The 23,451-nt window shown below is 33.7% G+C and overlaps 1 protein-coding gene across 1 annotated transcript; it reads left to right on the top strand.

Annotated features, from left to right (window-relative positions):
• Positions 1 to 21,231: 21,231 nt before the first annotated feature.
• Positions 21,232 to 22,557, top strand: LOC120157958 (F-box/FBD/LRR-repeat protein At3g52680-like). Its single transcript, XM_039168913.1, has one exon. It carries the CDS (start codon positions 21,232 to 21,234, stop codon positions 22,555 to 22,557), a length of 1,326 nt encoding a protein of 441 aa, XP_039024844.1.
• Positions 22,558 to 23,451: the final 894 nt, after the last annotated feature.

Genomic DNA, 23,451 nt, shown 5'->3' with positions numbered 1-23,451 from the left:
TGTCAGGGACAATACGGACATTATTGAGTTAGATTATTATAGAAAACGAAAGGTTGTGTTGTTTCGGTGTGACTGGGTTGATGTAAACAGATGCATAAAAATAAATAAATTCGGGTTTACAATGGTGAATTTCTCTCGATTAATTCACATGGGTCAACGTTTGATGGATGAACCATATGTATTTTCTTCGCAAGTGAAACAAGTATTTTATTGTCACGATCCAATGGATGATGGTTGGTATGTTGTGCTCCGAAATACTCCCAGAGACTTGTTAGACATCGGGGATGGAAGTAGAGATAAAATTGAAACAAGATCAGAATGTTTACCTCTACTACCACAAAACTTAGATGAAACTATCATAAATACAACACAATTTCAATGGGTTCGGGAGGACGTTGATGAAGATATTTATGACAACTGACATTACATAAGAATGTCGTACGATTTTATATCTTTATTTATTTATGTATAATGTTATAATATTTAACATGTTGTCTTTCAATATATTCATTAATTAGTGAGTTTTTTTAATTATGTATGTTTGTTTATTACAGATATCATGTCGAGGAGAAAAATTACTGATTTGTGGGTTGTTCGAGCTTCTGAAGACCATGAAGAAAGAAATAACGAGGAATCGAATGCACCTGAGTCTTCCGAAGTTCCTGAAACTGTTGAAGAAGAAGTAGAAATTCAAGGTAATCTTCGAAACTTTATTTACAACTTTGTTCATTTTCAAAGCTGACATTTAATAATTTATTATATAGTTGAAAATGCTGGAACGCGCAAGACTCGAGGATGTACAACTTTGAAGGAATTATATCAACTTCCTACTGGGCATTGTGTCAAAGTTTCAAGAAACGATGTATGTCAACCTATTGGCCCAGAAGTACGTCTTCTAGCAGGTTACGTAGGCATAGTTGGACGTAATGCAAATCTGTTACCGATCAATTATGAGTCATGGCGCGAAATGCCTAATAGTAACAAAAATCAGGCGTTGGATTTTGTTAAGGTAATAATGTCATCATTAGTATATACTCTATAGAAATTCAATACTAATGTATTCTTACGGTGGACACTTATTTGCTGTATAGGAGAAATTTTCTTTAGAGGTCTCTAACGATTATGTGAAGCAAGCGTTAGGGAAGAGATGGAGGGACCACAAGAGCTCCTTAAAGAAGAAATACTTCAAGAATGATCTCAGCCTAGAAGAAAAGTTGCAAACAGTCCCACATGGAATGCTCAGGTACCAATGGGAAGATGTAGTAAGATTTTGGAGTTCACAAAAAGGACATGTATGATGTATTTTTCATTAATAATTGTAACGAATTATAAATCATCATTAAAAGTGTTTGTTTGACATTGTAGGACCGAGAGCATGTTGGTGTTGCTAGCAGGCAACAACAAAAGTTTACGCTCACAGCTGGATCAAGAGCTTTTCTTGTATAGCTAATGAGGAGGTATTATAGATTATTGACATTGTTATTTGTATTCCATGTACATACTAAGTCATAGTAATTATATTATGGTGCATTGTAGGAAAATACACCCGGTTCTAAAGTTGGCCAAATCCAACTATTCGACATGACACATACGAAGAAGGATGACACTCCTATGACTGTTGAAGCTGCAGAAATTATTGTACGTTTATTGGGTAAATGTTTTAATTATTTATATTTGTACCATGACATTTTTTATTTTAATTATTTATTCACCTTATTATTAGGAAAAATTGAGGGAGAAAATGGCGGAGTATCACGCTACTAGTTCGAGTCAAGGTCTTGTTAATGATGATGAAATTGAAAACTGAGCTATTAATGACGTTTTGGGTCCTGAAAGATATAGTCGGGTGCGCTGTCAAGGATCATTTGTTACTCCCACTAAATATTTTGGATCCAGTTCATCACAGTACACGTGATCACAGTCTCAATCTTCCCAATTAGAAGTTAGTCGTTTAAAACAAAAGTAGGCTGATATGGATCAACAACTGGCTAACATGAAAGCGAAAAATGAAGCAAGGGAAACAACAGCAGCACAGAGAGAAGCAACGACAACACAGAGAGAAGCAACATATCAGCAGAGATGTGAAGAATTTGAAAAACGACTCAATGATATGATGCAAATGATACATAAAACTCAACCTCAAAATCCACCATCATAGTCTCGTTTATGTTATCAGCATTCTGTTAATGTTACTGAACCGTGTTTAACTGAACTTATATTACGTTAATAAAAACTTTTATTTATTATATTGGATTTGATGTTGCTTGTTATTGATATAGAGTTTGATGTTATTGCTGTCATGTTTGTTGGATAATGGAACAGGTTGGAAAAATAGATTTGGGGTAATTGACAATAAATTTTTAATTGTTTAAATTCTGTGTTATTTAGCGACGTTTGTAAAAAATGCCGCAATATATCATACATTTAGCGGCGTTTTTATTAAAAAAATACTACGAAATATTAACACCTATTGCGGCGTTTATATAAAAAACGCCGCTATATACCAACCTTTAGCGACGTTTGTATCCTAAAAACGCCGCTAAATACCAGAATATTAACGGTATTTTCATCAAAAAACGCCACTAAATATCAAAACTTATTGCTGCGTTTGTGATAAAAAGGCCACTAAATCTCAACACCTATTGAGGCGTTTTTAAGACAAACGCCTATCAGAACTTATTGCGGCGTTTGTTTAAAAAAAACGCCGCTAAATATCAATACTTATTGCGGTGTTTTTTAAACAAACGCCGCTATATATCTTTACCTATTGCGACGTTTTTTGTTAACAAACACCGCGAACTTTAGCGGCGCTGTTTTCAGCGGCGCTTTTTGTGGCGTTTGTTAAAGCGCCGCAGTTATTTTTTGCGGCACTTAAAAACGCTGCTATAGGTAAAAAACGCCGAAAATAGCCAGTTTTGCTGTAGTGCGTCTCGTTTCGGATGAGTCAACTCAGCTTTTTTGTTATTGCCAACAGGAAAAGGGAATAGTGTGATACGTGAATATACAATCATACAACACAATTGAACTAGAAGAGAGTCTCTTGTACTCTTATAACATGATTTGAAGATCATCATCGGTTAAAATGGAGATGAGCGAGTCAAGGTCGCTTGCCCAGTCTCCTCCATCCATTCTTAAACTTAAAACATTTTTCATGAACATGGTAGAGAAAAATGCAGCCTTCCTCCTTGAGCTTGTTTGATCTCTTATCAACCTAAAATACTGGAGGTCCTAAAAGGTGGTTTGTTTTAATACTAAAATAAGCCACGACTTCACTATGTTACCTTGAAAACGATGGAGCGAAAAAAAATCTTAATGTGTAAAGTTTAATGAATATATTGAAAAAACAAAATATACAGTAAATAAAATAAAAAAAAAGTAAAATTCAATAATCAGATATTATTTGATTATTTCATTGTTTGGGCCATAAAAATATAAAAACATCAAACATGGTCTTAAGTGTCATGAATCAAAAACCAAGGGGCGCGAAAGGCACACCACAAATCCTTGGGCCATGCATCCATACTCAGAAAGAAACAGAGTAATCAAGAGCGGCTATTGGAGATCACACGTGTCAGTATTCGATTCACAGACCCAGATTTCGTTGGATGAGAGATTCAATCAACTGTCCCTCGCTATAACTCAAACACCTTCTCCTTCAACATCCTAGCTTCTGTCTTCACCGTCTCCACAAAAAATGGCAACTGAAATGGCACTCGTAAAGCCTATCTCCAAGTTCAGTTCAAGCACTCCAATCTTCACCAACTCACGTTATGTGAAGTTCACCACCATCAGGATGTCATCCACTTCGCAGCCAACAACAAAGATCGCCGTCAAGGGCGGCAAGAAAGTCGCCAAAACATCAATCAAAAAGACCCTTCTGACGCCGAGGTTCTACACTACCGACTTCGACGAGATGGAGACTCTTTTTAACACCGAAATCAACAAGAACCTCAACCAGTCCGAGTTCGAGGCGCTACTTCAAGAGTTCAAGACGGATTACAACCAGACACACTTCGTGAGGAACAAGAAGCTCAAGGAGGCTGCTGATAACTATGTTGCATGGGGACGGTAGAGGAAGGCCGTCCCTGAAACGTCTCCAACGAGCATCGAAACGTCTTCTGTATCGTTCGGCCGTATCCTGTCACCGTGGCACATCCTCGTACCCCGACCATCCCCGTACTGTCCCGTGCTAGAGACGTTTCAAGTACTTGAAACGATGTTCCTCTGCCGTCCCCGTGCAACATAGTCTAAAACCCAATAACAAAATAAAAACGAGTCAAAACAACATAATTAAACATCAATTAAAAACACAAGAGACAACTTTCTGCAGCTAAGATGACATAAAATGACCCCATTCAGAAGATAGATCATTCTCGGGGCCGGTTGTGGCATCATCATATTCATCGTTATAAGAGCATGTATCTCCTTCAAGCTCAGGCTCTTCCATTTCTCTTGCACCATACCCTAACCCTAGCCCCTTTCTCGCATCGTTACACCCTAATGAAATAATTCAACAACAAGATGGCAAAAATAAACATACAAAACGAGAATAAATCCCACCCGAATTACCAAATTCTCAAACATAATTTTCTATTATTCGAATCCCACAATTATTTTTCAGACCATTTTGAACAACTCACTGAAACCCACCATGAGGAAATGGGCACTTTTACCCTACTTTCCATTAAAAACGAAACTGGATCACGAATCCAAACACCTAATCAAAATTTTAGAACGGTTGAATTTCCAAAAAGGATAAAGCATTCAAACACAAGAATCTACCGAAATTTTATTGTTTTTAAGAGATTTTTTATGCTTATTTTCATTTGATCTTCTCGATGCGATCTCTTAGCTGGAATGTATTGGCACACAGAATGGAAATGAGAGAGAAAGAACGACTCTCTCTGATTTTTGGTGTACATTGCAGCCGCCTTTTATTTAGTTTTTAGGGTAAACTACGCAGTTAATATCTAAAATTTCACGTTTAATCTGATTTAGTACTTGAACTTTTAATTATTTTAAAATTATATTTAATATTTAATTTTTGTTTCAATTTAGTACACATCCTTAAAAACTTAAAGGTGGACCTGACGTGGCACGGGATAATAGTTTTTTAATAATTTTCAAATTCCCATGTAAGTAATTAAATAACATGTTTTTATTATTTTTATTTAACCAATAGGGTGATGAGACCCTCTTGATTGATTGTATTCAAAAGCTTAGCCACTGCACTAAGCTGGTTACTTATATCAGATTCACCATAACATTTATTTAATTGTTACTCCATTACAAAACAAAACATTTCAATTAAAACTAAGACTAAAAAAAAATTAGTGTCAAACCATTATGTTAGTCTATAAAATTTAATTTATATATTGTATAATTAAAAATTAAATTATTAAATTATTTAAAAATATAAAATGTTTTTCATTATAAACCAAATTATTTAATTAAAAATTAAATTATTTTAACTTTATTTTGGAATAAAGATAATTAAATAAATATTTTTAAAAAATCAATATTAAACTATTAATAATTAAATTTAAAATATTTATTTATAATATAATATAAATTTAAAAATAAATAAAAATAAAAAATATTTTTATCATAAATAATTTAAAATTTATATTAAATTAATAGTGGATTTATGAATTTCAAAAATAGTGTTTATTTTAATGATTTAATATTTTTATATAGCTTATACTAAAAAATATTTTACGTAATTCAGTCTTTAATTAAACAATTGTATAAATTAAATATAAAATTGATCTTATATAAATAATTGAAATATCTTGTTTGTGGTGGTAATGAAGTTTAAATTAAATACAGGTTGTGGTAAAATAGTAACCATTAGGTTACTTAGCCTAGTGGCCAAGCCATTTGCGACCTTCTTGGGAGGTCGTGGGTTTAATACCCTAGTTGCATAAAAATGTGTTGATTTTTTTTTTATTTTGATAAGGTGGTAACATGTATCACCGTCCTATTAGTTAAATAATTAAAAGTTATTATTTAATTGTTGACGTGAAAATTTAAAATATACTAAATCTACAACTTATACATAATACAGTCACTAATAGCAGAACATAACATAGGTTTCACATTACACATAAATGCTAGAATTATATACATGATAACATATTCTACATCTTTAGGTCATGATTTTTTGTGTAAATTTGGGTAATTTGTTGCATCTTACTTGTTAATATACATTGCATTTGTCGAGACGGTTTTCTGCCCGACAAAAACAAGTGTCATTGCTTTCTAAATCTCGTCTCGAAAAAGTAAATGTTTTTCTTCTGGTATAAGATAAAACACAATTTTTAGAGTCGCCACCAATCATTTTATTGAGGTGTGATTGGTCACCAAAAGTGTTATGTTATTTTAATAAAATTTATAAAAATAATATTAAAATAACACAAAAAGGGTCTGCTTACCAGAAAATGAGTTCGAGAGTCGGTTATGTGTGGGGAAGGATTATCACCCTCACAACGCCCAAAATTGCTACCTTTGTTTATTAAATAATGTATTTGCAATAAATTAACAAATTTGTATTTAATTTCAATTTATGATCCCATAAAAATAGTAAGGATATTATTTTATACCAATTAAATATAATAATTTTAATGATTTAATCAAGAAAATATAAAAATTAAGGTTATTATTATAACTACTTAATATGCAAAGTACTATAGTTGTAAATAATCCTCTAATAATATGAAAATATTAAAATTAAGAGAATAAAATACATATTTCAAGAAAACAAATAAAAAATGAAGCATTATAATTAATTAAAATAAAAAACGTGGGTTTATTAAAATATTTGTAGACACAACTTAGTGGAATGTATTTTAAAATTGAACACCATAATTATAGTGCTCCACTTTCTAATTTTTATTATTGCTTTTAATAATGATATTATTTTATGTTATTATTATTATTTTTCTATTCATTATATTATTTTATTTTAAGAACTAATATATATTATTAGGATACACATATATGAATAAAATAATAAATAAGTACTAGATTTAAAATATTTAAACATAAAAGGTAATAATAAAATAAAAATTGCAATTAAATAATAACCAAAATAATAATATAGGATTAAGTTAAAAAATATATAAATTATTTGTCAATATTTGAAATATTATAAAATATATATTAAAAGTGTAAATAATCCTAAAATATTATTTAAATATATGTAAATATACGGTAGTGACTAAAATAAAAAAATAAAATACGAAGACAAAATTAAAAGATATAGAAACCTGAGTTTGGTGACTATAATGGAAGATTATAGAATACAGGGACCACAGACGGGGTTAAACCAATTCTGAAATTACACAGACACTCCCTCCCCAAAACGACGTAGTTTTGATAAGTGTATAAATAGACCAATATAAGCCTAAAATCATTAATTCTTCTCATTTGTAATTTTTTGCTCTCTCTCTAAAGGGAGAGAAGCTCTCCCTTCTCTCTAATCTCCCTCACTGGAGGAAGCTCCGTTCATCGACCGACCACCGGCTAGTCACTATTCATGTCGTCGGTCACTATTCCGATGGAAAAAATAAAAATAGCTCAAATCGTAGATCGACTCACCCTAAACCCGAAACCATCCACATTTTTTTCTTAAAAAACTTCAAAACGACCTAGTTATAAGATTTTACCTTCGGTAAAATAAATTTTCCGACGACGTTTGGGCTTCGACGAAGGTAATATCTCCTTTCTTTTCTTCTCATTTTGGTTTGTTTGTTGCTTGTTGGTGTTGTTTGCTCTCTTCCCGTTGCCGTTGTCGTTCTCCTCCTCCCATTTTTTTGCTTTGCGAGATCGACTTTTTATAGGCCTCAGAAAGCCTTGGACGACCGTTCATTTGGTGAGTCACCGGATCTACAATGGTGACTCACCATAGAGTAGAAAGGTGTGCGGCTACCCTCGTTTCTTCTGGAGTCTTTTGGTGAGATCTGATGGTGACAGCGGCAGTGGTGAGGTGTTACTGGAGGCGGCGGCGTCGTGGCAGTCACCGGTTGGGGCACCTGGAGGCGGTAGTCGGAATAGCTTTAGGATTGGTGAACCCTAAAGTTTTTCCTAGATTGGATCAGGAAAATGGGCCTCTGTATTTGTAAACGGGCCTCCGGGATTAGGCCTTTATTTTTATTGTATTATTTGTAATAATAATATAATTATTATAATAATAATAGTATAAAAATACGGGATAAAAATGACTGTCGACAGCTGCCCCTCTTTGCTCATTTTTGTGTTAACAAGAATAGAGGAAAGATAAAAAGACAAGGAATTTTCGTCCAGTTGACTTCATATTTTGATGGGAAATTCGTTCCATTCTTCATGGGAGAGATCCAACTGGTGTATGACATTATTCCTTCATGATGAGGACGTCTGGCCATATTTGAAGATATTTGAGATAACACGGTTCCTTCGTGATGAGGACATCTGGCTATCTAATAATAACTCGGCTCCTACGTGATGAGGAGTTCTGATCGGTGGATGACATTGTTCCTTCGTGATGAGGACATCTGGTCATCTTTAAAGATATTTGAGATAACATAGTTCCTTCGTGATGAGGATGTCTGGTTATCTAAGGATGACACGACTCCTTCGTGATGAGGAGTTCTGATTGGTAGATGACATTGTTCCTTCGTGATGAGGACATCTGACCATCTTTAAATATATTTGAGATAACATAGTTCCTTCGTGATGAGGATGTCTGGTTATCTAAGGATGACACGACTCCTAAGTGATGAAGAGTTTTGATTGGTAGATGACTTTGTTCCTTCGTGATGAGGACGTATGGTCATCTTTAAAGATATTTGAGATAACATAGTTCCTTCGTGATGAGGATGTCTGGTTATTTAAGGATGACACAACTCCTTCGTGATGAGGAGTTCTGATTGGTAGATGACATTGTTCCTTCGTGATGAGGATATCTGTCCATCTTTAAATATATTTGAGATAACATAGTTCCTTCATGATGAGGATGTCTGGTTATCTAAGGATGAATCGACTCCTTCGTGATGAAGAGTTCTGATTGGTAGATGACATTGTTCCTTCGTGATGAGGACATCTGGCCATCTTTAAGACATCTGGCCATCTTTAAGATATCTGAGATAACATAGTTCCTTTGTGATGAGGACATTTGGCTATCTAAGGATGATGTTGCTCCTTTTTTCTCTTAATTTTCTTTCGGTTTAATTTGCTTTTTTTCTATGTTATTTTTCCTTTGCTTCCTCTCTTATGGATGCTAAGATTGCTTTGCTTCACTACTCTTATGTGGAGCCTAGGATGGCTTTGCTTCACTACTCTTCTGTGGAGGCTATGATGGCTTTGCTTCACTACTCTTCCATGGAGGCTAAGATGGCTTTGCTTCACTACTCTTCCGTGAAGGGTAAGATGGCTTTGCTTCACTACTCTTTCGTGGAGGCTAAGATTGCTTTGCTTCACTACTCTTCCGTGGAGGCTAAGATGGCTTTGCTTCATTACTCTTCCGTGAAGGCTAAGATGGCTTTGCTTCACTACTCTTCCATGGAGGCTAAGATTGCTTTGCTTCACTACTCTTCCGTGGAGGCTAAGATGGCTTTGCTTCACTACACTTCCGTGAAGGCTAAGATGGCTTTGCTTCACTACTCTTCCGTGGAGGCTAAGATTGCTTTGCTTCAGTACTCTTCCGTGGAGGCTAAGATTGCTTTGCTTCAGTACTCTTCCGTGAAGGCTAAGATGGCTTTGCTTCACTACTCTTCCGTGAAGGCTAAGATGGCTTTGCTTCACTACTCTTCCGTGGAGGCTAAGATTGAAATAAGAAGAATATGTTCCAGTACTCTTCCGTGAAGATCAAATTCGAGGTTGATTTGCTTCCACTACTCTTCTGTGAAGACCAAATCTGACCTAATTTACTTCATTTCTATTTATGAATATCAAATTAAAAGATTGATTTCTCTTTAAGAGAAAATCAAAGATTAGTTCCTCTGGGGAATAAGAAATAATAAAGGTTAACTTATCTTCACGATGAAGTCAAAATTTGACTCTACTGGGGAGTCAGGAATAATAAATGTTGACTTATCTTCATTAGGAAGTCAAATATTGACTCTACTGAGGAGTCAGAAATAATAAAGGTTGACTTCTCTTCACGAGGAAGTCAAATATTGACTCTACTGAGGAGTCGGGAATAATAAATGTTGACTTCTTTTCACGAGGGAGTCAAATATTGACTCTATTGAGGAGCCAGAAATAACAAATGTTGACTTCTCTTCACGAGGGAGTCAAATATTGACTCTACTGAGGATTCAGAAATAATAAAGGTTGACTTCTCTTCACGAGGAAGTCAAAAATTGATTCTACTAAGGAGTCAGAAATAATAAAGGTTGACTTCTCTTCACGAGGAAGTCAAAAATTGATTCTAGGAAACAAGATTAAGTTTCCTAAAAAAAATTTCCCATAAAGCCACGATTGGAATTCTAGGGAAACTATCAAAAGAAAAACAAAATTAATCCAAGCATAAAAATGTATCGTGGATGTATGAAATGATGTATGATGCAACGACATATATTATGTAAGTTTTTTTTGTGAAGGGATGACTTCAAAGGTGATCTTCATTAACGTGCACTCTTGCAAGTTTTGAGATGTGTTAATTCCTTCTTGCCCCAGCAAGTCCTTTTCTCTGATAAGGTTGGCTTTATTTACCTGAACTTGTGTAGAAATCCAATAAAGCTCTTATCTTTGAAATGAGAATGTATCATATTTGAAGAATGTAGATGTAACTATACCAAACTCGGTAAATACCAATGAGATATCAGCATCCATTCTGATTTGAATCTCATGATCCCTACAAGGTCCAACTTTGATAATGCCTCATTGTGAGTACTTGTAGCTCTCTTCGTGACCAAATCTGTTATTCTTGAATGCTCTCATTCCATTATTACTAAACAACAATGTTGTTAAGTAACTTGAGGGATTCTCTTCATGTTGTCTCCATAAACATTTAAGAAGTAATCAATCATTCTGACAGAAATGTCTGATATATGTGTCTCTTCTAAATGAGGTGATTATCTCATTCTTAATTTAGTCACATTCTTGCCTTTTTTGCTATGCACTGGGATATATGTCCTTTTTGAATAGGGTAATCCTTCTTGATGAATTGCTGATAATGTCATAAAAGAGTGTTTACAAGTGCAATTCTCCAGACTTTCTAGCTTATTGAACCACTTGCTTTCAAGAATGTGAAGTGCTTCATTATTCTGGCATTTCTTATTCTTTTTCTCCGATAGAGGTAGAATAAGTGTCAACTTGCTTCAAATACCTTTTTCCTTTGAGACTATCCTGTTTGGAAATGTTTTTCCTCATTTCTTTATCAAAGAATGAAAGAATTTTGTAAAATATTGCCCCTTACAGGTTCACAATTGAATCAAATCATAAGCATGAGTTCAAAGAATTTCAAATAAATAAACTAATCTTTTAAATCATTCAAAAATCATAGTCCAATGGCATGTGTCAAAATTATTGATTGGTTTAAGGTGTAGGTTAATTCTGGAAAGGTAAGTTCTTTCAGGTTGGTCTAGTATATATGTCTCTTTGAGCGTCCACTAACTTGAAGAAATAGTTGTTATGCTCGTCTCATAGAGATACTTCTTGATTCCAGAATCTCAGAAACATCTTTGGGATGTGCGGTTCTTCATCAAGAGCTTATTATCGTCTCTTATGTCATTGTTGCACCATTCAGTATTCGAGCTGCCTTTTCAGGTTTTCAACTCGAATCCTCCTTTGATTTCAAGATGTTATTTAGAAATTTTACATCTTAAACCCCCTTTTATCATTTTTCATATCATGCATTAAATATTTTAAAAACCAATTTTTGCAAATAAAAAATCAATCGTGAGAGGCGGAATGAAATCTGAAGATAATCTCTTTTAAATAGAAATCCATGTATGATTAGAATGGACTTTTCAGGTACATAATGTAGGCCATGGCTTATGGTTATTAAAGAAAGGGATAAAAAGGTCCAAACAAGTGTTTAAGGGTAATTGAACCGAGGATCAATTCATTATGATGCCTTCAATCTTGCCTTGCTTGACTTGGATCTGCTTTGCTTCTTGTATTTTTTTCTGGATCCCTCTAGACTGTCAATTTTTGGGTTCATTTCCATTTTCTTATATTTTCGGCATTTTTTGCACTTCTTGTTGAATATAAATCTTTGAACTGATTGCACTTGATCAACCTTGTAACTTGAAGCTCAATGAGTCATCCATCTTAATTCAATTTCTTTTCTTTTTTTTATTTCTTTTTTTTTCCTTTTTTTTCTTTTTTCCTTTTTTTTTCTTTTTTTCTTTTTTTCTTTTTTTCTTTTTTTCTTTTTTTTTTTTTTTTTTTTTTCTTTTTTTTCTTTTTTTTCTTTTTTTTCTTTTTTCTTTTCTTTTTCTTTTTCCCCTGATGGATGAGTATAGGACTAAAATCTCATTTGAGCACCTCCTTTTCTTCTTGCATTTCAGAAATTCTTTTGTTATTCTTGAATGGATTGATCTTCAAGCAATTTGTATTTGATCTACCTTGTAACTTTTTGATATTTCTCACTTTATTTCACCATGATTTACTTTTGTAGCGAAATTTGGATTGATGATCGTAACTCATGCAAACAGATGTGTTTCATCTTTGCCCCTTAGTGTGGATGGTGATCCTTGGTTAGGGTTGAATCAGAAGAAAATTATTTCATACACAAAAGTCTTTGTAAAAAGAGGTATCCCCAGGGGATGAATATTCAGGATTAACTTTATTTACATGAAACAATGTAATTAATGCATGATATAATTATTTAAATCAATCCCCTTATTTTTTTCTTTTTGCTTTGAGCATGCCCTAATTACTCAAAATTCTCTTCGACACGTTGATCCATGATGCCTTATCTTATCTCTTCTTGCAGGAAGATTCATGGATAATTTAAAGTTTGGTTCTTTTGAGGTTTTGGTTTTACCAGTATGATGGTTTTGTATCTGGAAGGATAAATGTATGACTTTTGAAGTCGTGTATATGGTGGAATGTTATAAACTAATCAACTCTACCCAAAAAGGTAAACATATGGATTTGGTGTCTCAAAAACAGGTAGACACATTATTTCAGAGTCTTAGATAAATGTAGTGTCAGGATTTGGTTTTTGTAAGGATCAAATAATTGGCGTTGGATGCGATATGGAAGGTATAATTTTACCACTTGCCAAAGATCTATGACTCTTGAAAATTAAAAGAATATTTAATTTACTTGATACTTAAAAAACTTCAAGATTAAAATTTGATTCCTTGCTCATAACCATAAAAACAACACAAATTTATTTATCACAAAAAGACGGAGAAAGGAACAAGAAAAACATGATCGAACAAGATGCTGAAAATAGAAAGTACTACAGTGGTAGATAACAACTTCCACTTGTTTATTAGGCTTACCCTATCATTCCTAGAATGTTGGGTTTATAATTGGACCAGAGTCTTTGTCCTCAATTGCCCCCCATCTTTTGATCATTTCTCTTATCTGGGCTCGTTTGGATGATTCCTCAGACGCACCAGTTTATACTTCTTTCTTAGCAGTTTTTTGCTCAGATCTCATCTCATCGTTTATCAATTTGAAGTTGGGCTCAAAACAATTCTCATTGGTGAAAATAGCTTTATCCTGGTTCTGAACACATATTGCAGCTGTGATGGTCGCAATAGTCTTCAGGTTCTCAAAACTGCCCAAAGCCCCATCTGTCCTCAGGAAGTCTGATATGGGTGTTTGAGATGTTTTCATGGTGGCATCTTTACAGTTTATTTTTAAACCTATGGGCCAATCTCGAATTACATCCATGGGAGCCTTTTTACTTTGATTTATTTTCCCATTTTCTTGCATCTGATATTCTTCACAGGATTTGATCACATTATTCTCTGTCGAGGCAATGATTTCTGAGCATTGAACCTTAACCCCTTCTTCTACCTTGTACTTTTGAATTGCTTGCTCTAAAGGATCTTGAAAATTTCCCTCAAGGTTACTAGGAACCTTAGTTGAACAATTTGGAGTTCCAGTCTCGTTTATCCAAGGAACCTCCTTATAGGTCCACTTTTCATTTGGAGGCCACTGTGGCTGGACATATCGTGGAGTAATTAATTCTGCTGAGAGCATTTTTGAATGCAAATTTTCACTCGAAAAGTGGAAGGGATGGAATTGAAAACCCTGCATATTCTTTTTCTTCTTGATCAACCTTTGACCCTTTTCTATGCCCCTCTTCTTTGGGTAAAGCTTATCTCTCACAAGGGAACTTTTTTCTTTCATTGATTCTTCATTCACCATTAATTCACCAATGCCCCCTGGGACCAAATCTTGAAGCTGTCTTAAATTATCATGCTCCCTAATAGGTTATTGATCATCAGACAATATCACTTCGAACTCATCATTATCATTCAAAACCTTATTCACAACCTTCACAGCAGGATCCTCTAAGGGTTTCTCTCCATGGATCACAACATTCACCAGGTCCATTAACGTGGTCATTTGTTCTTTTGAATCATCCTGGAACTTTTTTGCATGATCAGTCATTTCTTGTTGAATCTTGATAAATTGCTCTTTCAGTTTCTCGATTCTACCAACCCTTGCTAAAATCTCATTCATGACTCTTATCCTTCTCTAGGAAGACCAAGTTAGCTCCAATTTGATTTCGGAAATTCTGTCATGAAATCCTCCACAAATTATTCCCATATTTTTATGATTAAATGCATGTAAAATAGTTTGAAACAAAATACAAATGCATGATGTAAGATTGAAATTATAAATATAACTATGCAAAGATGCAAATGTAAAATGAAAATGTAAAAAATGCAGAAATGCAAAAATAAGAATGCGAATTGTGCAATGCAAATGCATGTATGTAAAAAGGTGTTGATACTGAACTGATTCCTTAGAACAACTTTTATACTAAAACGAAGTTTTAAACATATTACAGATATATCTGCAATATTTTCTACTTCATGTAGGACTCTTCGTTCTATATTTCTAGCCTTCTATATGAACATCAATCATGAATCAACACCATGGTATGAAAAATGTAATGCATAATGAAAATGAAAAAAAAACCAAAGGAAAATTAGGTAGTAATATCATAAAAATCCTAACCTCATGTAATCTAGTTCCATGCTTTATTTGGAGAAATAAATCTAACCGCATGATTTCTAGTTCGTATGCATTTATTCAGAAAATAAAGTAATAATGCGTAAATTGAAAGACACAACATGCTTTTCCTTGTGTATTTATTCTTACAAAACTTAATCAGGTTAGGTTCCACCTAGACTCCAGTTCTAGGCTTTATTATATGCTGGGTTTGGATTTAAGGTAAAAAGGTCATCAAATTGTCTTTTATTGGTGTCCCCTTGGGCTATCAAACCTCAATCCTGGTCCTTCATAGACTTTCAAATTGAGTTCAATTTGAAGGAACACACTTCCTTATGTCCATACGGAGGTGAAACCACACGAGGAAAATAAGGTGTGAGCTCAAAGAATGGTCCCCTATCCCATACGGAGGTGAAAACCACACGAGGGAGTAGTTTCTCATTCAAACTAAATATGATAAGAGCGGGGTTTTAGCTCATGTCATGAATACAGTGCTCAGTGCGTGAGGAAAAACAGAAAACACACAAATTTATTCTTTAAATCTAAAGAAACAAATAATGTACAAGACACAATTTTTTTTAAAATCTGAAAACATTAACAAACAAGTTAGTTGGACTATTTAATTATTAATTAATTCACAAAAAATGGTTATTAAAATAATCAAGGAAAAAATAAATTAAAGTAAATTTATAATTTTACTGCAAAGACAATTAATTAATAAACTAGTGGCTTGACTCTCTAAAAATGGTCCCCAGCAAAGTCGCCAAGCTATCGAGACGGTTTTCCGCCCGGCGAAAACAAGTTTCGTTGCTTTCTAAATCTCGTCTCGAAAAAGTAAATGTTTTTCTTCTGGTATAAGATAAAACACAATTTGTAGAGTCGCCACCAATCATTTTATTGAGGTGTGATTGGTCACCAAAATTGTTATGTTATTTTAATAAAATTTATAAAAATAATATTAAAATAACACAAAAAGGGTCTGCTTACCAGAAAATGAGTTCGGGACTCGGTTACGTGTGGGGAAGGATTAGCACCCCCACAACACCCAAAATTGGTACCTTTGTTTATTAAATAATGTCTTTGCAATAAATTAACAAATTTGTATTTAATTTCAATTTATGATCCCATAAAAATAGTAAGGATATTATTTTTATACCAATTAAATATAATAATTTTAATGATTTAATCAAGAAAATATAAAAATTAAGGTTATTATTATAACTACTTAATATGCAAAGTACTATAGTTGTAAATAATCCTCTAATAATATGAAAATATTAAAATTAAGAGAATAAAATACATATTTCAAGAAAACAAATAAAAAATGAAGAATTATAATTAATTAAAATAAAAAAACGTGGGTTTATTAAAACATTTGTACACACAACTTAGTGGAATGCATTTTAAAATTGAACACCATAATTATAGTGCTCCACTTTCTAATTTTTATTATTGCTTTTAATAATGATATTATTTTATGTTATTATTATTATTTTTTCTATTCATTATATTATTTTATTTTAAGCACTAATATATATTATTAGGATACACATATATGAATAAAATAATAAATAAGTACTAGATTTAAAATATTTAAACATAAAAGGTAATAATAAAATAAAAATTGCAATTAAATAATAACCAAAATAATAATATAGGATTAAATTAAAAAATATATAAATTATTTGTTAATATTCGAAATTTTATAAAATATATATATTAAAAGTGTAAATAATCCTAAAATATTATTTAAAATATATGTAAATGTATGGTAGTGACTAAAATAAAAATAAATAAAATACGAAGACAAAATTAAAAGATATAGAAACCTGAGTTTGGTGTTTATAATGGAAGATTACAGAATACAAGGACCACAGACGGGGTTAAACCAATTCTAAAATTACACTGACACTCCCTCCTCAAAACGACGTAGTTTTGATAAGTGTATAAATATGCCAATATAAGCTTAAAATCATTAATTCTTCTCATTTGTAATTTTTTGCTCTCTCTCTAAAGGGAGAGCTTCTCTCCCTTCTCTCTAAACTCCCTCACTGGAGGAAGCTCCGTTCACCGGTCGGTCACTATTCAAGTTGCCGATCACTATTTTGGTTACTATTCACGACCGGAAAAAATAAAAATAGCTCAAATCGTAGATCGGCTCACCCTAAACCCGAAACCACCCTCATTTGTTTCCTAAAAATAGCCTCCTTCGGTAAAACAAATTTTCCGACGACGTTTGGGCTTCGACGAAGGTAAAATCTCCTTTCTTCTCCTTTTGGTTTGTTTGTTGCTTGTTGGTGTTGTTTGCTCTCTTCCCGTTGCCGTTGTCGTTCTCCTCCTCCCTTTTTTTGCTTTGCTGGATCGACTTTTTATAGGCCTCAGAAGGCCTTGGACGACCGTTCATTTTGGTGAGTCATCGGATCTACAATGGTGACTCACCATAGAGTAGAAAGGTGTGCGGCTACCCTCGTTTCTTCTGGAGTCTTCTGGTGAGATCTGATGGTGACTGCGGCGGTGGTGAGGTGTTACTGGAGGCGGCAGCGTCGTGGCAGGCATCGGTTGGGGCACCTGGAGGCGACAGCCGAAATAACTTTAGGGTTGGTGAACCCTAAAGTTTTTTCTTGATTGAATCTGGAAAACGGGTCTCTGTATTTGTAAACGGGCCTCCGAAATTGGGCCTTTATTTTTATTGTATTATTTGTAATAATAATATAATTATTATAATAATAATAATATAAAAATACGGGACGAAAATGACTGTCGACAACATTACATTATATTTAGCTTTCGCATTGAATGAAGGGGTTAAGCCCGTTTTCTACATTTTTGTCTCCACATCGTCGATACTTTCATCTCAACTATACTATACTTGTGTATTTCACAATGTTTCAAAATTTAGATACACTGCAGTGAGTTGAGGGCTTGTTGTGGATCGAGAGTTAGAGCGCATTGGAAAGTACAAGTCTATTGTAAGAGAATATTCCAACTGTCATGGAGGAGCCTAACGATTAAGGACACCTAAAATTTATTATTGTTAGACGATGCAATCCGCGTGACGCATGAGTTGACTTGAAAGATTATAAGAACACGATAATTATTCTCTCAAAAAAAAACTTCTTCTTTGTCTTGTCCGACTTTGCTCTCTCGAGTTCGGTTTAGGGTGAAAAATATTTGATCCGAGAAAAACATATAATTTTATCTTTATATTTATGGATAATTGCAATAATACCCATCTATATATTATTATTTTTAATTAAATTCCTATTTTTATGAATGAAAATAATTTTTTTTTAATAAATATATTGTTTCGGGCCGGATTCAGATTTTATCTCAAAAAGTCAGGTCGGGTCGGTTTCGAGTGGAAGATGTATAATTTTCAGGTCAGATTGAATTGACCGGAAATCTGACTCATGCCCATCCCTAATCGTGATATGCTTTGATGCATTTAAAAGGAGCCCTCGAGTAGTAATTGATCTAGTGTTTTTGGGATTGTGGATGATTTTAACTTTGATTTAATGAATGCTATTTTTTTTATTTATCAGCTTAGAATTTTTGTTGTTATTTACTTTTTGAGTTGATGACTTGCACTTTATTTGTTTAAGCATTCACTAGGAGGTTATGTTTATTTTTATACTCCAGCGTATCGATAGATGATAGAGTATCTTAGAAGAGCATCAAGAGTTATTTGATAGTTGAGAGAAATTTAGTTATCTTTGAGAGTCGTGATATTTGTTAGGTTAGGCATACTTTTGTCAGGTGTGTTTAGTGGGGTGGCAGCGAGAGAGTCACTTCTCTAGTCGAGACCTTATTTCAAGCGTGTTGATACTTACCATATCCTTTTGGGTCAGATCATATATGTTCCCAGGTCTATTCAGTTGTGAGTTACAAACTTAGGTGCAAGAGCCTTCTATCACATTTCTTATCTACTTAGAGTGTTTATCCATTCAATTAATTTATCTTGATGGATTGGTTAACCACACTATTTTATGTGAGATCGATACCTCACACACGAGAGTGTATCCACTTTATTACTTGAAGCGATAATCCAAACTTACACTTGTCGATACACACATCAATACCAAATTGTACGTACCAAAAAAATTAGATATGTATAAATAATAAAGTTAAGTATATATTTAATCATAAAGAAACTTTTTCAACAAACAAATTTTAAAAAGTTGAATTTATTTATAAACATAATGAGAATAAGGCATTGGCTTATGGGAGGTTAACACTTATTTAAGTTTTAATATATATATATATATATCATGTGTGAATTTTCTTTGAAGATTTTATCTTAATTTTAAATTTATTATATGTGAGTGTTGTTCAGATACATTTTGGTTATTAGTTTAATTATTAATGTGTATTTGTATAATTCTCTTAGGTGGCGTTTGGTTCGCAGGAATTCCTTGGAATTAGGGAGAATTGGAATCCAATTCCACCACTTTCCCATATTTGGTTCAAGTTTTCAAAGGGAATTGGAATCCTAAATGACTTCAACTTTCCATTAAAGGGGGGAAATTAAATTTCATCCATAACATGAGGGAATTAAAATCTTTTTGAGGAGGGAATGTGAAATTTGACCATACTACCATCATCAATCTTTTGGTAACTTATTAACATATTTTGATTGTGATTAGTGATGGCCACTCAACCCGGACCCGACGGGTTCCGATCCGACCCGACCCGACCTGATCGGGTCAGATTTTTTTAAAAACAATTTGGGTTCGAGTCGGGTCGGGTTGGGTTTTTTAAGTGTGATATTCGGGTCGGGTCGGTTTTGGGTTTAGGGTGAAAAATACCCAACCCGACCCGAAAAAATATATAATTTTACCTTATATATTTAGGAATAATTACAATAATACCCATATATATATATTTTCAATTAAGTCGTTGTTTTTATTGAATAAAAATAATTTTTTTATTATTTCGGGTTGGGTTTCTAATTCATATATTCAGGTCGGGTCGGGTGAAACTTTATTTTGGTCGGGTCGAGTCGGGTTTCGGGTGGAAGTTCTCTTGTTCTCGGGTCGGGTCGGGTGTACCAAATACCCAACCCAACCCATGGCCATTCCTAATTGGGATGATTTTAACTTATGATGTTTATTAGCATGATTTTTATAATTTATTGAAATGAATAATCAATCAATAAAATAAAAATTTAATATTTTTTAAATTTTTATAATATATTGCTACATGTAAGTTATAAAACAAACTAAAATTAAGCAAAAAAAAAGAAGGACAATTATGTCATTTTACATTACTTAAATCAAATTCATCTAACATGTCTACGAACCAAACAAAATATGTAATTAGATTCCAATTCAATTTCCTGCCAACCAAACATGTTTCAGATTCAGATTCCAATTCCTGACAGATTCCAATTCCTTCACAGATTCCAATTCCCTCAGAAATATTCCAACAAACCAAACGCCACCTTATTCATTCATTTTTTAAGAAATAAATTATCTACATCTCGATTCGACTACTAGTTGTTTTGGTCCAAATACCAACTAGTTTTTTTCCAAATATCATTTCTTCAGCAATGAGTGTTTAAATATTACAGAACCGAACCCTGTACTTTAGTCCATCAATGTAGTACCTCCCTCTGATGTTTTTTAATGGGATGATTGAGAGACCCTTTTACTTTATCAAGCCTTTTAATTTAGTCCATACGATATATAAACATACACAAAAAAATATATTGGGCCATGGTATAAGGTAGGCCCAGGATAATATGGAATCAAGAATCAAACTGCTTCTTCTCCAATCTCCCATAACTGTTCCCGCTCTCCCATCTGAATATCTGATCCCCATTACCATTCTCGTTTCTTTCTCGGGCAGCCGTTGAATCTCCGTTCAAGGACCGGTGGAACACCGCCCAGGAACTGCCAACGCCGGTCACAAGGCTTCTTTCAAGCAAAAACGCTGGCAAGATAATATTCCACGAATACAGAGTTTTTGCCATTGATCTTAGTAAACGGGTGAGCAAGATAATATTCCAAGAATCTCTGAAATGGTCTCTTTAAATTGTTGTTCATAGGTTAACGAGAGTCTTTAAATTTTTGTCCATAGGTTAAGCAGAGTCTTCACTCACATATGGCTGATTTGGTTCAAAGACTATCCAAGAAAAGGAGCGTGGAAAAAGAAAAGGGTCAAAAACACATTGATCAACTTAGCAACCTACCAGACTCCATTATTTGCCACATCCTTTCCTTTCTCCCCACCAAATTGTCAGTTGCCACCGGTACCTTGTCAAAGCGATGGAAGCATTTATGGACTGCTGTTCCCGTCCTCTCCTTCAGTTCAGCTGAATTCATTGGTACATTGGGCAGCTTTGTGGATTCTATAGGTAAGTTTTTAACCAACTGTCAAGCTCAAAATGTGTACCAGTTTACCATAGACTTTAAACCTTTCTTGGAAGTGGATGAAGAGAATCTGGGTACATGGGTTGCTGCTGCAGTTGAAAGGAATGTTCAAGAGCTGAAACTCAGCCTCAATTTTTCACATGTACCAACGGTTAGACTGCCTGGTCGTTTATTTGCTTGCAGAACACTCGTATCTCTCAAGCTGATTGATAATATTTTCATCGATCTCCCTGAAAATGTTTGTTTACAAAGTCTAAGGACTCTGCAACTGGAGCGATTACACTACGCAAATGAAGGGTCTTTCAACATCCTACTTTCTGGTTGTCCAGTTCTTGAGGACTTGGTTGTTTGGAGGATTTTGGATGATGGGATTCTTGATATGGTCATCAATATTGCTTCATTGAAGAGACTGAATCTGAGGAATAGTAATTATGAAGCTAATCATCACGGTTTACTGATCATCGCTCCGCTCTTGGAAAGGATAGAGCTGTCGCAGAATGTTTTGGATTTTCAGATAGATTCTTCCAGCTTGGTGGAAGCAATCATAAATATCCATGGAACATGTGATTCCATTGAAGCGTTCGATAATCTTGAATTTCTGTCTTTATCACAATATGCCTTACATGGTATGGCGTTTCATGAGTTCCATAATCTGGTATGCCTGGAAACTACAACAAGCTGTGCACAATGGGATGATCTGGAAGAGTTGCTTCACGGCTCAAACAATCTCAAGACTTTGGTATATCACATTGAAGTACCAATACTCCACAGGGGTCACATGTGTGATAAGTCATTTTCGAAGACTGTTCCGGTGTGTGTGTCTGCGAGTTTGAAGGCCCTTAAACTGACGGGATTCATCAATCAAAACTGTAACTGGACATTCATTCAATATATGCTGAAGAACGCCAAATTCTTGGAGGAAGTGAAGATCAGGACTTCCTCAATGTTGAAGAAACGACGCAGGCATATTAGAAACATGTTGAACTGCCCTAGGGCCTCAACAGAATGCCAGATTCGTTTTTTCTTGGACTCGACAGGCGAAGAATATCGGTTCTGATTGAAGATCTCTGCATTCTGGTTTTGTAAATGTAGTTGCTTGTGAATATTGCTTGTTTGAGTGTTGAACACTGAATGAACTGAACAGGTACATTTGATAATAGTAGTCCCTGACTCCCTGCTATAATCTACAAAGTTGCTTGTTTGCGAATATTATCTCTTGTTCATAATCTGAACAGGTACAAAGTGTTTTTGATGAGTCAACTCCTTCGCTAATTAATGCTGCAAATACCTTTTCTTTCTGTTTTTTAACTTGTTCCTTTTTCTTTTACATCCATGTAGTTTATGTTTTGTAATAATCAAAACTAACAACAAACGGGATATATAGAAAAATCCAAATGAAAAATATAACCAATGAAGGAACGAATATCACCTCTTGTGCTGCTATGTTTGGTATAATGTTTATTTCCATGATTTTAGACAACTTTAATTCAAGGAGCTTTCTATTATGATATCAGATAAGAGGATAAAGGAGATTGGGACAATAGTCATAATTAATTTTAAATATACGAGTAATTTTTTATGTAAATTATATAAATTAAAATTTATATAATCATAATTATTTGAAATATAAATCTTAAATCTTAAACTCTAAGTCTTAACTAATAGACTGTGTATAAAATTTCCCTAAATATATTTATCAATATTTATTTATAAATCTTCCATGAAACTTTTTATTTATTAATTGATAAAGTGACATTTTATGATTTACCGAAATATATAAGACTTACTATCAACAATACACTAAAATATTATCTCTATAAATAAAATGAAAAAAAAACCCAACAAATTAAGTAATGTTTGAAATTGTTGATATACTATAGGTGATTATGTTAGTTGATGACAATACATCTCTTTTAATTTTGGTGGAAAGTTGTAGTCAATAATTTATCGA

Source organism: Hibiscus syriacus, unplaced genomic scaffold (genome assembly GCF_006381635.1).
Source record: "Hibiscus syriacus cultivar Baekdansim isolate YM2019G1 unplaced genomic scaffold, ASM638163v2 tig00111280_pilon, whole genome shotgun sequence".
In the NCBI taxonomy this organism is placed as follows: Eukaryota; Viridiplantae; Streptophyta; class Magnoliopsida; order Malvales; family Malvaceae; genus Hibiscus; species Hibiscus syriacus.
Note: the sequence above shows the minus strand (reverse complement) of the source record. Positions and strands in the feature narration are given on the sequence as shown.